General features: G+C 40.4%; 1 protein-coding gene across 1 annotated transcript in view; it reads right to left on the bottom strand.

The window, feature by feature from the left end:
* Positions 1 to 9,678, bottom strand: part of LOC113407373 (uncharacterized protein C1orf87-like) — a 48,774-nt gene extending 39,096 nt beyond the window's left edge. The window contains exons 1-2 of the mRNA XM_029912392.1: positions 9,651 to 9,678; positions 8,616 to 8,733 (exon numbers count right to left, since the gene is read on the bottom strand). Of these exons, the coding sequence (XP_029768252.1) occupies positions 8,616 to 8,733; positions 9,651 to 9,678 (146 nt within the window). The remainder of the gene's footprint in view (positions 1 to 8,615; positions 8,734 to 9,650) is intronic.
* Positions 9,679 to 16,420: the final 6,742 nt, after the last annotated feature.

The raw sequence follows: 16,420 nt of genomic DNA, 5'->3' as shown, positions 1-16,420 counted from the left end.
TCTTACCCACGAAAGCTTATGCTCCCAATACTTCTGTTAGTCTCAAAGGTGCCACAGGACCCTCTGTGATTTGTGTGCATACCTTCCCTGCATATGATTATGCCGAACTTTTACTCCACTTCATATGTCCTCATATAGTGTAGGCAGAATGACCTGCACAAATGTTTGTCGCTTTTTGAAGGAACTTATAATGATGGATGATCAACCTTTTATTATTTTATTATTTATTTATTTATTTATTTTACATCACTCACTAACTTACCAACACATTAGCAATTTTCATTGTACTCCCTGTACAGTAGAAATGGCAAGAGATGAAAGAAACCCTGTGCTGTCACAGGAGGGGTAACTGGTGGGTTGGAGTGGGGCAGTAGAATAGGGCAGATGTGTTTGTTGGATACTCCTGCACAGTTTGTCTGAAAATAGAATATTGAATTGGAATTGCAGGCTGAAGTGTCCATGTGTTAACTAGTACAGACTTGCTATCACTTGCGCTGAAGCCACCGAGGGAGACAGCTGTCTAATATCCATGAATATTAATGGCAATTGTGCATCCAAATCCCTGAGACGGCTTTGAAAATCTCAGTCCTGATTTCTCTGTGCCTCGGTTTCTCTTTTAAAAGGGGCAATGGCACAAACCTGCTTTTGTAGAGTGTGTTGAGATCCTTGGATGAAAGGGGCACTTCAGGTACCAAGTATTATCTATTGTTATCTCACAGTAAAAGGAGACTGAAGAGCAAAAATAAAACTAGAGGGCCAGACTTTGTTGGTGTAAATGGATGAAATGCCATGGAAGTCAATGGAGCTGTATCCATTTACACCAGCAGGGAATTTGGTCCAGACATGGAAGATTTCTTAAGCTGCCACCTATGAGAAGTTCTGCAATCCTGATGAAGCACACCAAGGCTTCTGCAGCACTGAAGGATACAGTAGATTATGGCAGGATTTATTGGTATTGATCCTAGCAAGGACAGTAAAGCTGCAAGTATCAACTTTACTGGAGAACAGGTTTGTGGTAATGGATTAAAAGATAAACAGATTAGATGGCTGGATTGATGGAGCAGCACACCAGATACAAAGCAGAAGTAGGAGGTACAGAAGTACTCTAAAAGGCATTTAAAAGTCTGCACCTGGATATGTTCTCGTTAAAACTGGGGAGAAAGAACACTTAAAAACCATACCTTTACCGTAGCTGTGCTGGGTATATGCACTAGAAATGAGGCCCTGTTCCTCTTCATTTCACAGAAAACATGTTGGCAGCTGCAGCTGTGTTGTCTGAGACATTAAGGAATGTGCTCTTCAACTCAGTCCAGTGTTACTGCATTCCAGTGTGCATTCAGACCAGCAGGATAGGTATAGTGAAGTTCTCAGGCATCCAAGACAGCAGCAAGACAAGGCAACCTAAAGGGAATTAGAGTGAAAAGTTCCCAGACTTGAGCCCTCTGATGCACAGAGCAAGAGGATATAACAGTTTCTTTCCACACAAGAAAGGTGCAGAGAGGATGATGGGAAGAAGCCACGTCAGCCACAGTAACAAATTCTTTGTCTTACTGTGTGCTGAATCTGCAAATTCTTTCTGAAAGAAAGGAGAGGAAGAATATAAATTCCGTTACTGGATCTTTAAGGAAGAGCTGGATGAGGACTAATGTGGAAGTTTCAAATTTTGTGCTATTAACTTGATTTTTGAAGGCAGATGCATATTTTTGAAGATCCAGGTAAAATTTTGAAGCTACCATAACTGATCCACGGAGAGGAAGCATTAGCACTTTTGACTGAATTGGGAAATCCAGGTTTAATTCCCAGCCTACATCAGACTCGCTGTGTGATCTTGTACTAATCACTTAATCTCACTCTGCGTCAGCGCACCCATGTAAAACAGCATGAATAGTTTGTCCTTTTAAATAGATACCCCTGCCCCGAAGAGTTTACAAACCAGGGTAAGCTTACAGCATCTCAAACTGTACCAACAAGTCTTATGAGCAATTCACCTTGATACTCATAGCAACATTTTATGTTCCTTTATGGAGAAAACCAAATTCTTTGCTTAAAAGAAACAAATATTGTATCTGTCTATTCTCCTTTGTGGGTCAAGACAAAACCAAATTTAAAACAAAACAGCATAGTACAGAAACAGTTTAATTAGGTTAGGAGACAGTCAGCATGAGTACAAAATACCCTTGTGCCAGACCCTCTATAACCAAACACGGTCCTTTAGGAAACTCGGCATTCCTTCCAGACTGTGTGTCAAGGAGATTCAGAAACTTTACATCAACACAACATGGATTTTCCTTCTTCCAAACTACTATGCAATCTGTAATTTTTAACCTCACAAGTTTGAGATTGTACCTTCACATTTGCAGGAAGCAGATGGCTTCGGCAAACTGCCAACCTGTTGTTACAAAAGCATCATCCAAGAATTGTTTTCTACCCACAGTCGCTAACCACAATTAACCTTTCATATGATTTAATAAACAGAAAAAACATTTGCCATATCATATTAATAAAGAGAGCTCTTTAGGACAGAGGGTTTTTTTTTTCTCCTCCAGAGCACAGAAGCTGTTGCTGTAATTCTTTTGTGCTTATTTTGATGGCTTTTAAACTATTTAAAGACATAGATTAGTTATAAGAATTAAAAATTGCACATAGGTGAAGTAGTAATAGGCATGCATGGAGCACCCTCTTGAATGAAACAGAATGGCCCTCTACTAAGGCACAAGCATTTAACAGTGAGACTAATTATCCAGTGGAACAACTCACAGAAGATTGTGTTGGATTCTCCATCACTGGCAACTGTTAAATCAAGGTTGGATGTTTCTCTAAAAGACATGCTCTAGTTCCAACAGGCATTAAAGTGAGGAAAATCCTATGGCCTGTTTTATGCAGGAGATCAGACTAGATGATCACAGTCGTCCCTTCTGGCTTTATAATCTACAAAAAAAATGAGAGCTTTAAGACCATGGTAGAGATTACAACTGCCATCCAAAGGGGAGAGCACAATGACACCCCTAAGACACTGCTTTCATTTTACACCTTTCCCACTATTACAATTTTTATGCCTCATATATATCTAAGTGATAGTCCTGTGGTGTTCTGACCTTTTCAATATTCTGAAACTTTACTGACTGGTCATTTTTGGATGGAAGGCACTATCTATACACACTGTGGTGATGGGCACCTAAGATAGAGATAAGTGCAAAGTATTATTATTATTTTATTATTTTACTAATGAAAGAAAGAAAGGGGAGATATCAGATAAGACCTTAGCTCATATTGTGGTGGGAAATTAAATGACAGGAGCAAATAAAACACAGGCATGGGGGATTAAAGTACAACCACCAGATTTCTACAGGTAGATGTTTTGCTTTGGGTTATGACAGCGAGGGCTTTCTGAGGAGCTGAACACAAAGGAAATGTTCACTTGCCTTAACCGATAGTCATATTGGGGATCAGGAAACACTCTTCCTCCTAAGATACATTGGCTAGGATTTCTTTTTTTAATTAAGGTTTCTTGTGAGCATTGAGTGGGCATCATCCATTAATATGATTATGCCTACTGAAAATTACCAATACAAAATCTCATGCTGACTGCTTGCCCTTCCTAAGATACACCAGTGGCCTCTTTACCATGCCACAGAATCATAGAGGGTGACCAGATGTCCCGATTTTATAGGGACAGTCCCAATTTTGGGGTCTTTTTCTTATATAGGCTCCTATTCCTCCCCCCCCCAAACCCTGTCCCGATTTTTCACACTTGCTGTCTGGTCACCCTACATAGACAGAGGGCGAAATTCTGTTCCATTGACTTCCAGATTTACACCAATGTAGCTGAGAGATGAATGTGGCAGGAAGTGTCTCTTTAAGCGTAGTAGGTGAACCACTGTTGACTAAATGTGGTTATTTTGTTCTCACTCACTGTCAGCGTGCTGCCAAAATTAACATGGAACAACTGGGATTGTAAACACTTGGATGGCAGGTTTACACTGTCTTTTGGTTCTGTGCTTGTACAAAGCCTAACACAACGCAGTCCTGATCCATCACTAGAGTTCCCACGTGCAATGATACCACAAATAATAAATAATAGCATGAGTTAAAAATGGTTAGACTGTGTTTTATGCAAACCCAGGGAGAGTCATGTAAATGGATTTTATTATTATGCGAAAAGCAAACAAAACTTCTAAACTGGGTGCTCGCTACAGATTTGCTTTTAGAATGTACCACAAATTAAACAAATACTTTACAGACTTTAGGACCCTGAGAAATCCTCTTATCTGTAGTCCTTTTTGCTATCCTGGCAGCAGTTTCAAGTCAAGAGGCTTTGTTTAATTGATTGATTGAGTTTAGAGAGAATGCAGTTTTGTCCCAGAGATGTTAAAAAACATTGTTATAATCAAGTATAGTTCTATGGTGGCTTCCCTCCCATGATAGCTAAATGCCTTCCAAACATTATAGAATTTTGCCTCAAACTCCCCTATAGAAGTAAATAAACATTTCATTCCCATATTTACAGATAGAGGAACTAAGAGATTAAAGTCCACATTTTCATCAGTGGTCTATTTGGGGTGCCTGCATTTTTGGATGGTCGGTGTGAGACACCTGGGGCCTGCAGGGTGCAAAGTACTACTACTGTGTAGCATGCCAGACACCCAAAAATCAATGGCTGTTTTTGAAAATTTGGTCCTAAGCGACTTGCTGAATTTTATACAGGAAGCCCTGGGCAGAACGCAGACCTCCCTACCCAACATTTTGCCTTAACCACAACATCATACTTCCTCTCATCCTTTCTTATCAAAATGGAGATTTGATAGACCTTTGAAGGTGTGCTTGCAGAGAAAGAAGTAGGATATTTTTAAGTGCTACCAGTTTTGGGGAAAACGTCTGCATTCTTCTTGAGTCACCGATCTTTCAAAAGCAACAAAGAGTCCTGTGGCACCTTATAGACTAACAGATGTATTGGAGCATAAGCTTTCGTGGGTGAATACCCACTTTGTATTCACCCACAAAAGCTTATGTTCCAATACATCTGTTAGTCTATAACGTGCCACAGGACTCTTTGTTGCTTTTTACAGATCAGACTAACATGGCTACCCCTCTGATACGATCTTTCAAAGGTACTTATATATCCATCTTTTATTGTGGTATCTGAGCACCTCCCAGATTTTAATGTGTTTATCTCCACAACACCCCAGTGAAGTCGGGAAGTGCTATTATTCCCATTTTACAGTTGGGAAATTGAGGCACAGAGAGGCTAAGTGAATCGCCCAAGGTCACACAAAAAGACTGTGGTAGAGCAGGGACTTGAACCCAGGGCTTCAAAACTCATGCCTTAACCACTGGACTATTCTTCCTCTGCTCTTCTACCCCATCTTCAGTCACCAGTCTGTCAAAATTGGAAGTGGTGAGTGTTGTCACCTCTGGCGATTTTATTGTGATGCTCACAACATTTGGTGCTTTTCTTAAAGCTCCATGTCCTCGGAGTCCTGTGATTATGGCAGAGTCTCAGCTTTCATTAACAAGAGAAGTAAGTTTCTAGCACTCATGATTGTACAGAAAAAGCTTTGAAAATATGACTCCAAAAGGCTCAAACCCCAGAAGGTTATTAGAAGAACCCAGCACTGAGTCTATTTTAAAATCTAATGCTTTTTAAGTAAATCCCATGATTTTCGGGGGCCTGACTCAGGGTTTTTTGCAGTTGGCACCCACTGTACAAATTGCTGCCAGTGTGCTAAAAATAACGAAAAATGTTCAGCTCCTAGCAGGTCTTAAAAAGCATAGTGGCAATTTAATTTTTACCTCACATTAGCTAAATTAAATCACAATAAATATCAGTGGAAGTATCACACAGAACATAAAAACTATCCATATGTGCTCTACCCATATGCTGCTTTATGAGCAGTTATTGTGTTTTACTTATGTTCAAGCTGTATACCAGCAGTCTCCACAACATGTGGCCATAGTAAGGAGTAGAGTCATCTGTGTGCTGGAGGCATTCGTGCTTCAAATACCACACTCCAGGGTCTGCCTATGCGTCACTGTAACTGCACATTGTAGCAAGGTTATTACCTATGTACAGCATCCATGTTCATACAGCTGGGTTCCCAGCACTGCAGACATCTTTGGGTTACCCAGAGCATCGTGCTGTGCTTGCTTGCTACTGGAGTTGTCCCTAGTGAGTTGGTGGAAGGGATTACTCGTTGTAGACAACACTCCTGTTGGTGGCAACCATCTGTGGGGACTGGCTCTTAATGAACTTTAAAATGCATTTCTGCAAGGAAAACTAAAAGGAAACTAGATTAAAAGAAATTTAAACAAATCAACTGTATTTGAAGATTGTGCTCAAACCTAGAACACATTGTCACATACGTTAATTTATTTCTTGGGGATTCCAAATGTTGGTACATTATCAAGAGCGGGGTTCTCCAAACTGGGGGTTGAGACCCTTCAGGGGGGTCGCGAGGTTATTACATTGGGGGTTTGGGAGCTGTCAGCCTTCACTCCAAACCCCGCTTTGCCTCCAGCATTTATAATGGTGTTAAATATATAAACAAGTGTTTTTAATTTATAAGGGGGGGGGGAGTCACACTCAGAGGCTTGGTGTGTGAAAGGGGTCACCAGTACAAAAGTGAGAGAACCACTGATCAAGATAAACTAAATGAATGGTACTGCTACGTTAGCTATCAAACCGACAGCACAACAGCCCCCCATAGGTTTAATGCTCTGCATGGAACACTGGGTAAATATAGGATAGAAAATGGTGCAGTGGAAATTTCTCGGGGATCGTTTTGACTCAAATTGGTTTTAGAAAGTGAATAAATTGTGCTGGTTCAGAAACATCAAGGGTGATTTCTGTGTTAGAAGTCAATGTATTTAAAGATAACTTGATTGGGACTAAAAATTACACATCTCCTTATTGTTTAGCTGCTTCATCTCAAATGCATAGGTTTTGAGGGGAGGGGAGTTGGAAATTACACACGCAGCCAAATTTCTGATTTCCCCTTCACCAGGGCATTGCGGAGAGTTATTACTCTTTTCGAGGGGCATTGCACTCTCCTTGATTTTTGTTTCAAGCAGTGGAATGGCATGTCGTCAAATCCTGTTAATTGGTTTAGCATTAAAATGCAAGGTCATATCACTCTCTTGATTAATCAGCAGCGAAACGGCTTCTAACGATCGTTTCTGAGGAAAGAGAAAAATAAAGTATATAAGGGAAGCTCTAGGTTTCTTCAATAAAATGCACGGGGAACTGCTTTTAGAAAAAAGTACCATAGCTTTGTCTTTCATCATTTAAAAGGAAGCACTACAAAGAATAGAGATATTAGGAGGCAGAGAATGTCTTTTTATTTTGTATGTGTATGGTGCTTGGCACAACTGGGCCCTGATCGGGACTTGCGGAGTCTACCTCCATACAAATATTTAATAAATAATAATAATAGAGGTAAGAACATTTCCATGCGAGTTCTGCCCTCACTGACACTGGTACAACCTCTGAAATTAATGGGGCAGTTTTGGTGTAATGGGGGTAGAGCCATTCACACCTACCTTGGGTGCAGAGCCAATGAGTATCCAGTTGCTCCGAAGCAAAAATGTTCACTAATACAAAAAGAGGATGTGAGTCAGGGTCCAGAAGGTGAGTCTGAAATATAGTTTAAGGTCAGAAAGAGAACATCTTTCTTCTAGCTGGTCACAGGCACAGAAAAGTTTCCAGCAATGAGGTGCAAGAGCAAGATGAAGAGGAAGGGAATTGATATGCTCACAGGGCTCCCTACCCACACTAACTCCCGTTTAATTATGCAGCTCCCATGGTGGATTGTTACCACTTCAAGACACTGAAAGAGTCCGGATACTTTTCCTAATCTCGTGTTATCACATTCTGAGCAGTATACAGCAAAATTAATTTTAAACAATGAATTAAGTCTATGATTCAAATAGTAAACTCAACAGCTGGATAGTGGATTGACTGGGAGATTTCCTATCTGAAAAGACAGCATGTTTTTAAAAAGATTTTCCCTGTTCCAATATTTAATCTCTTTTGGTTCCTGCTTTCCCCTGAACAGCTGAAGATTTAATTTCCAGGGAATTAAATGCACAATTTGCATCATTGTTAATGGTAACTGTGCAAATGATTTGCCATGCCTAGTCCTGAAAAACATTCTGAGAGCTCCCAAAACACTTCCTAGATTTTCTTGGCATGGTAGCAGCATTATTGTTGACGTATTGATGCATTTGACATATCTTTGAACCTGGATCCCAGAAAAGAGGAGAATGGGATCAGCCATAGAAGGAAAAAAAGAAGAAGAAGAAAGGATTCTTCCTGGCTGCCAGGTTACATTCAATAGACAACTATTCAGAAGCTTTAATGGGCCTTTGTGTCCCCCTATGGAGATTTGTTCTGGTTAGCTTCTAGAACTCTCAGTGGGTATGGGCTTGATCTGCCCTCTCTCTTTCTCACTACGCGCCATATTCCAGCCAGATGCTGAAAAGAAATGATGGCCTTAGCATGACTACTCTGCTGCAAACAAATATGCCTTGTGTAATACCCTGGAAAGATACCCTTTGTGGACCTGCACCATTGAAGTGTATGAGTTTTGCTATTGACTTCAAAGGGAGCAAGATCTCACCTTTTGTTCCTGATCATGTCCTTGGAACAACCAAATAAGAAACAGCCCTCAGAGGATCCATCCCAGGTTTGATCAGAGAACACTTCAGACACTATGACACTGGGGAACATATTAGTACCTAGATAGATAGAAGACAAGCTGACAGGACAAGACATTGAAAGTTTTCTTTGGTTTGCGTGTAGACCACCAGCAATTTGCATGTATCCAGAAAATCTGTTTGTTCTTTATATAAGAACATAGAACATAAGAACAGTCATACTGGGTCAGACCAAAGGTCTATCTAGCCCAGTATCCTGTCTTCCGACAGTGGCCAATGCCAGGGGCTTCAGAGGATATGAACAGAACAGGTAATCATCAAGTGATCCATCCCCTGTTGCCCATTCCCAGCTTCTGGCAAACAGATTGCATCATGGCAAACCATGATGTCGAAGCTTTGGTGTGTTTATTAAAAGCAACCTGAGACATGACACCTTGTTGAAATCTTTCATGGGATTTTTCTGGGCATCATTAATTTAGCAGGGTTATATATATTGCACTAAGGCTAGGTCTACACTACAGCGGGGGGTCAACCTAAGATACGCAACTTCAGCTACGTGAATACCGTAGCTGAAGTTGCGTATTTTAGGTCGACTTACCTGGCTGTGAGGACGGGGGAAAGTCGACCGCTGCCGCGCTGCCGTCGACTCCGCTGCCGCCTCTTGCCGCGGTGGATTTCCGGAGTCGACGGCAGAGCGATCAGGGATCGATTTTATCGCATCTTCACTAGACGCGATAAGTCGATCCCAGAACATCGATTGCCTGCTGCCGGCCCCTCCGGTAAGTGTAGACGTACCCTAAGTCCTTGGGAAACACCCTGGTATCTAGTATAGGACAGGACTGAAATTTCCCTGGAGGTCCTTGACCATCCTAAGAATATTTCCACATCACAAACTATTACAAATATTTCCTCTACCACCACAAGGGAAAAGTAGTTCAGCACATTTGACATTTAGAAATGCACTGAGCTTACTTTTACTTGCTTGTAAGACTACATACCAAGACGACCAAAACATTCTGCATACATGCTAAACAGTCATCCCTTAAAATCAAAGGTCACATTTTGGACATCAACTGCTCAAGTACTACAAAATTCCAACCAGTTAATTAATATGCACATATATTTAAATATCAATGAAATATACTGAGACTTGTTATTTATAGTAAACTGAGACACCTAAAAAAATGTTTATAATGAATTTGCTCTCATCCTACCAACATTTTATTTATTTTGCATATACAGTACATATACATATCAGAGCTAACGGTCACAATATTGTAATGAGAGACATATTTGTAGACACAAAATGCATGTATAACATTTAATACATGTATAACATTTAAGGCAGTGACTTTAAGCAATAAGCTTTGAAACCAGAATCTAATTTTGTGAAGTAGTAAACACATGGAGAAGGGTCTTAAGCAAGGGGAAAGGATGTCTGGTTTTACATTAACTAATAAATGCCCAAGCTCAACCCCAAAGGTAGATGGAAGAAATCCACATCAGGGGGATGCAAAAGGAGTGAAATTATCTCCTCAAACTAAGCAGAAAACATAACATTTGAGGCTCTTACATCCTTATATTTTCAATTTTCATCTTCTCTCCACCCCACATTTGAGGCAGTTTCTTTCTATGCTTTCTTTGTTCAGACACCAGATTCCTGACAAGATTTAAAGAATGAATATAATCTGAAAAGTTACTCCATAAAAATAACATTGCATGGTTCCATCTCTATTGCCTTTACACGATTCCGTTTCAAAATAGCCCAATTCACAAGTAGAAAAAAAATGAGTTTTGTTTAACTGCCGTGCACCCTGCAAACTCTCCCTGGGATTCGAAAGTCAAAATATGTTTGTCCTGGCTCTCACATCATCAGTAATAAATGTTCTGCAGTTGGAACCTAGTTAACAATTCTGTGGATGTGTGAGCCTGTAAAGAATCTGGCTCACTCTCCCAGTTGCCTGGCATTTGCAGTACTAAGAGGAGTGAAAAGCAGTAAAATCTTATTTCAGTCAATAAAATCAGCAGAGATATTTGCAGCATGCAGAGGGAGCAGATCTCTTGAGTAAAACGGAGCAATTATTAAAACAGTCACTTTTCTAACCAGAACCACAATTTAAATTCTATGGTTTTGCTTTGCTGAGAGTTACTGAGTAGCTGTGGTTTGTACTCTAGTGATAATCACTGAACTCCAAGACTGGTTTTGAGAGTTAGAAGTGGCAGAGCCATGTGTTTTGAATTTAAAGTCTTAAAATTAGAGGCTCAATGTTATTCCAGCAAAGATACTGCCAGTGTCTCTGTGGACCATAGTTTTAAATCATCTGGAACCTGAATACTACTCATTAATGATTAAAGGGAACAGTAATGAAAGTGTGGTGAGGAGGGAATAAATATGCAACTATATAAGCAACGGTGTGTATTTTAATGTAGAAAAAAGAATGTTATTACCAGTCTGACAGAGGACAATAAACATATCAAGCTAACTCTCTTCCTTCATTTAAGAATGCAATCTTATTAAAGTAACAGAAATTCTAGACAGCAGCAGGGTAACTTTACAGAACTTTCAGTCTAGGAATGGAGCATTCCCATAAACATGTTATTGGTAGGCTATCCTAGCAGAGTTAACTGGGTTTTTACGTTCCACTTTTTTAAGAGTGAAATTATCCTGAGCAGGAAAGATTCGGTGGATTGGTATTAAGATTTTTAGTCAGCCATCTAATCCATATCTAGTCCATACAATAAGCCAGTGGTGAACAACCAGGGCAAGCCACTGGCGGGCTACCAGACTGTTTGTTTACATTTGCACGGCCGCCCGCAGCTCCCAGTGGCTGCAGTTCGCTGTTTCTGGCTAATGGGAGCTGCAGGAAGTGGCGCAGGCCTGGCCCAAACAGTCTGGCAGTCCGCCAGCGGCTTGCCCTAACTGGCCACGTATGGCCCGTGGGCCGCAGGTTGCCCACCACTGCAATAAGCTGTTGTGCTGCATTTTCCTGATTAGGAGTTTCCTGTCGTTCATATGAGGAAGCAAATATGGATGAGCAATAACTGTTTCCACTGAGCATTTAATTGTGGGCCTAAGAGGAACACAGACACCTAAGTGAAGGCATATTGCATCTCTGCATGAGCTTAGGGCCTACTCTGTTGCACCAGATTTTCTAAATCTTTATTGACTCCTGTCCTGATAATGGGATACTGTTCCATTTGATGCTATGCATGAGACCCCATACTCTTTACACTGGGGCCTAATGCCCTTGTTGACTTCAATGGCAAAACTCTCATTAACTTCAATGGTGCAGGATCAGGCCCTTGAAAAGCAAAATTCTAGAGGCCTGTGCCACGTCTGAGTAAATGGACCTTGCACAGGTGACGGTTACATGAGCAGAGGGCGATGAAATCCTTTCTTTCCCAAGGCAGCGGGCACCAGCACAACTGGGTACTATGTTCTCAGCACCCACCCCTTATCATGGGTACTTGGACCAGTGGATCTGGGTAACTGCAGACACTAGTGAAGTTGAGGGCAAATGAAATTTACCCAGTTCTCCTTTGGGGAATGTGGAGTTTAGTTTAGGCGTTTACCCACTTCCTTTTCTTTTTTTACCACTACAGCACTGGTTGCTGAGCCACTGCCCATACTACTGACCTGTGCCCAGCTGCCTCTAATAACGAGGTAAGGCTAATTACTTCCAAATGGTAAAGGTAAACGTTTAAAGAGAGACCACTGTGAGCTGTCAGGCAAATTTATGGGGAAATGCATGAAATCCCCCAGCGAATTAAAAACCTGTGCACTTCTCAGCTTGTCCATTGTTTTTTATCAGCTCTGGCAAGGTTTAAATGGATTTAGCTCTCCAGAAGGAAAATAGAGATGGATTTAGAATACTTGCTAGAATACTTTCCTCTATTAATATGGTATTTAATATCATTCTGCTAACAGCTTTTCTTTCTAGATTGCAATGACTTTGCTGACCATGTACCACCTCCATCACATCCCGCTTTTTCCAAAGCAGATACTGGGATGTTTGAAAACTTGGGGTTCTGAGAGGTAAGGTCAGTTAGCAAAGGAATAGAACAAACATATGTGTCTCTGTGATCCTGCTTGCACTGTCTTGTCACCCATTTTTCCTTTTTTTTTTGTACAAGAACACATCTCAGTTGAGCTGTTTGGTTTGGTGATAGTTTTCCTTCCTAAAAGTTATGAAAGGTTACTGGCCATGCATTACTCCAGACCCACCTGTCCTTCTCACTTTTTTCCAGAAGTCCTGAAACAAGAGAAACTGCAGTTAGGAAACTCACAACCAATAAAATCCACAGTATGTTCTATCTACAAAATTAGACGGTTTGCATTTTCAAAGGCTTTCAATGACTGAATGTGAGGGGGAAAAATCAATGAAAAGGAAAATCTGTCATATAAAAATGGAGCCAAAATACTTACCAAAACTTTCAATATATCTATTTCCAGACAATGTATTGATAAAAAAATTAAGGCACTTTTTTTTAATAAACAGGTTTCAGAGTAGCAGCCGTGTTAGTCTGTATCCGCAAAAAGAACAGGAGTACTTGTGGCATCTTAGAGAATAGAAGCCACGAAAGCTTATGCTCAAATAAATTTGTTAGTCTCTAAGGTGCCACAAGTACTCCTGTTCTTTTTTTAATAAAGTACGGCAGGTCTGCTCACAGAGAAACAAAACACTCCCACACACATTGGCTGGTGATCCTATAGCACTTTTGTTTTGACTTAGAAGGCTCAGTACAAAGTTTGAAGATAGGATTAAAGATGATGTACAAGATCCTCAGCTAATGTATGTTTGCACAGCTCCACTGACTTCAGTGAAACGACACCAGTTTACATCAGCTGCCGATGTGGCCCAGCGTTCATGCCCTTTATTATTTACAGTGTTGGTACCCTTTGGGATGTTCAAAACATGTTTAAAACAGCCACTACAGATAAAGTTCTGTTGCTTCAGTTACAATCTGTCCCATCATACAATATAAATAAGGACTTGATGAAAAGTCCTTCTGTTGTATTAATTTTTCCAACAGTAAAAAATGATCAGTGGTAAAAATATAAACAACTGTGCTCTTAGTAGTCAATGGATTAGGTATGAAACTTCTAGTGCTACTTTGGAAAATACAGGACAGAAAGAAATAAAAAGCCAGATCCACATGCTTCTGTACATTAAATATTGTTTGAGCACTGAAAACATACAACATGCATCTTTACATTCCTTTGTAAACGAGTAATGTGCAAGATCTGAGAAAACAACCGAAGTAAAGTTACTTACCAATCCAAAATGGCTGTTTACTGGCAAACTTCCAGAGCCATGACATTTCTTTGCGGGAATGTACACTGGCTAAGTGACCATGGGGCCTACACATCAGACAACAAAGGCCAAAGAGAGAATGACTTCCAGCATTTTATAGTCAATGTAATAACCACCATTTACATTCAAAACGTAAATATTGTAGCTCTAGTCCTGCAGTTCTGATCAAGAATCAGGTTCTTTATCAGGAATATTTACAAAAGAGATACTAACATAGAGCAAGCTCTGTCTACGGGTCATTGACATGATTTTAATTTATTATTTGTACTGCAGTAATTCCTAAAAGATTCCACTGCAATCATTGTACTAGTAAGAGACAGTCCCTGCCTTGAAGACCTTTACAATATAAGCAAACAAAAGATGGGAGGGGAAACAAAACCACAGAGAGGTGAAACACATCAGTGGCAGAGCTGTGAATAGAAGCTAGGTCTCCAGATGCTAGTCCAGCATCCTATCCACTAGCCCACACTGAACATTCAGCTTGTCGCTTTCCATCAGTAGGAATCAGCAACTAAGAAACCTGAACGAAATCCAAAAAAACTCTTGAGACCTGACTGGCTGTTTAGGAAACATTTTATGTTACATTGCCAGAGGATTCATCAGAGAACAAATCATGGCTGATCCCTCTATTGTGGGCCAACCTAACACTTCCAATCTGAACACCCACTCCCCCTTAAACTTGGGGCGCTCCAACTTTATGGCTTGGACTCTTCTGTACTTATAACAAAATTTCACCTTTATCTCTACATTAAAATATATGCTTAATAAATAGTGATAGTGGCTTTGTACATTCATTGAGCCAGTTGATCTCTAACAGGACTACTTGACTCATCTCTTGAAAATTCAACATATAACTATTCTCTCTGCTCAATCTAAACTTCTATTCTGTTTTATTGCATGCACGCAGCGTAATGGTACTTTGCAAGTTAAATAACCCTCGGTGCTTTATAAGCTACACAGCCTTAGTAAGATGGATGTTTATGAGATACTGTAAACATGTTTGGCACGTAGACACATGCTTTCAGTTTGATTATTTGTATTGCTAAGGAGCTATATGAAGGCAGCATATTTTGAATGGCTGATTAGAGCAATATTGCTCATATACCCAAAACATAACATTTCTAATCCCATTGTCATTTCATTTTGAAGAAAAGAAATGAATTTTGGATCTTGGCCTGTGTATCATTTTGAAACGAAGCCATTTCTCTATACGACTTTTTCACAATGGCTCTCACTGGGCAATATTTATAGAACTCTTGCATCCATACATCAAAAGAAAAACAAATGCAAGAGACTTGTTCTTATGTTATCCCGTATCAATGGATGCTGTGTTCCGTAACTCTATTGCTTGAAAGCTCAAAGAAATCACGAGGTCCTTGCCATGACAAATATTTTATTCCTCCAACGAGCATGACTTATCATATCTTTTTAAAGAGATCAAAATGGGTCTGTTTGTCCTTTTGATGTCAGATTGAAGAAACCTCCCCCCCCCCCTTTGAGTTCTATGAAAATTGACATGATAAACCTAACTGGCTCCTTTAGAACTGCTATGGTTTTCTGTAAACACATACTGTACCTCCAGCCAACCAGCTTTGAAAGTGTGTGCTGTGCACAGCAGATGGCCTGGCTTGCTGAAACATACAGTATTTATACAAATTTTTATACGTGAGTTTACTGTACTAATGAAGCTACTGTGATCTATAGACCCATATTTAGAAGCTTTTTAAATAACTGAGTTTTGACTTGACAGCGTGTGAAGGCTCCTAAGATGTGACTATGATATCTGATGTGAGTAGACATTTTGGAGCTGCATACCATACAGTGCATGTGCAGTAAACAAGCCTAATATTCGTATTTGTTATTTCTATTGTGCTAACATCTTGGGATACTGAACAAGGATCACAGCACCATTGTGCTAGGCACTGTACAAAGAAATAACACAAAGGTAGGCTCTGCCCCAGACAACTCAATCCTGGCGTTAGACATTGCGCAACAGATGAATAAACGGATAAGTTGGGCTGGGAGGACCAGGTAGCAGCAGGGAATCACAGTCCTCTCAATAGTCACAGGGTACCACCAGTCTCACCAGCGTCATATGGCAGTGATTTTCAGAGATTGTGGCAAAGATAGATTTTAAGAAGGTAATAGATGATATGGCATTTAACCACCCACAGCTTCCTGGAGCCTTATCTTCACTATCCCCTCCCACCATTGCTACCCCTGGTGGAGCTGAACAGGTGGTAATGATTGTGGGAAATGTTCGGGAACAAAGCCTAGCATAGGCACAGCCTTAGAGAAATCTTTCTGCCCTATCCCGCTAATCCTCCTGGAATGCAGCAATTATCATCTACTGGATTAGGATAAAATGATACATTCCAAGAGGATTATCACCTTCTCCTCTGGTTTGGCTAAGCAGGACATGAGAAGGAAGTTTCTGCTATCCCATGAGAAAG

This window comes from Terrapene carolina, unplaced genomic scaffold, assembly GCF_002925995.2.
Source record: "Terrapene carolina triunguis isolate 2854851 unplaced genomic scaffold, T_m_triunguis-2.0 Scaffold211, whole genome shotgun sequence".
Classification (NCBI taxonomy): Eukaryota; Metazoa; Chordata; order Testudines; family Emydidae; genus Terrapene; species Terrapene triunguis.
The sequence above is the reverse complement of the archived record's forward strand: the minus strand, read 5'-3'. Positions and strand labels throughout refer to the sequence as shown.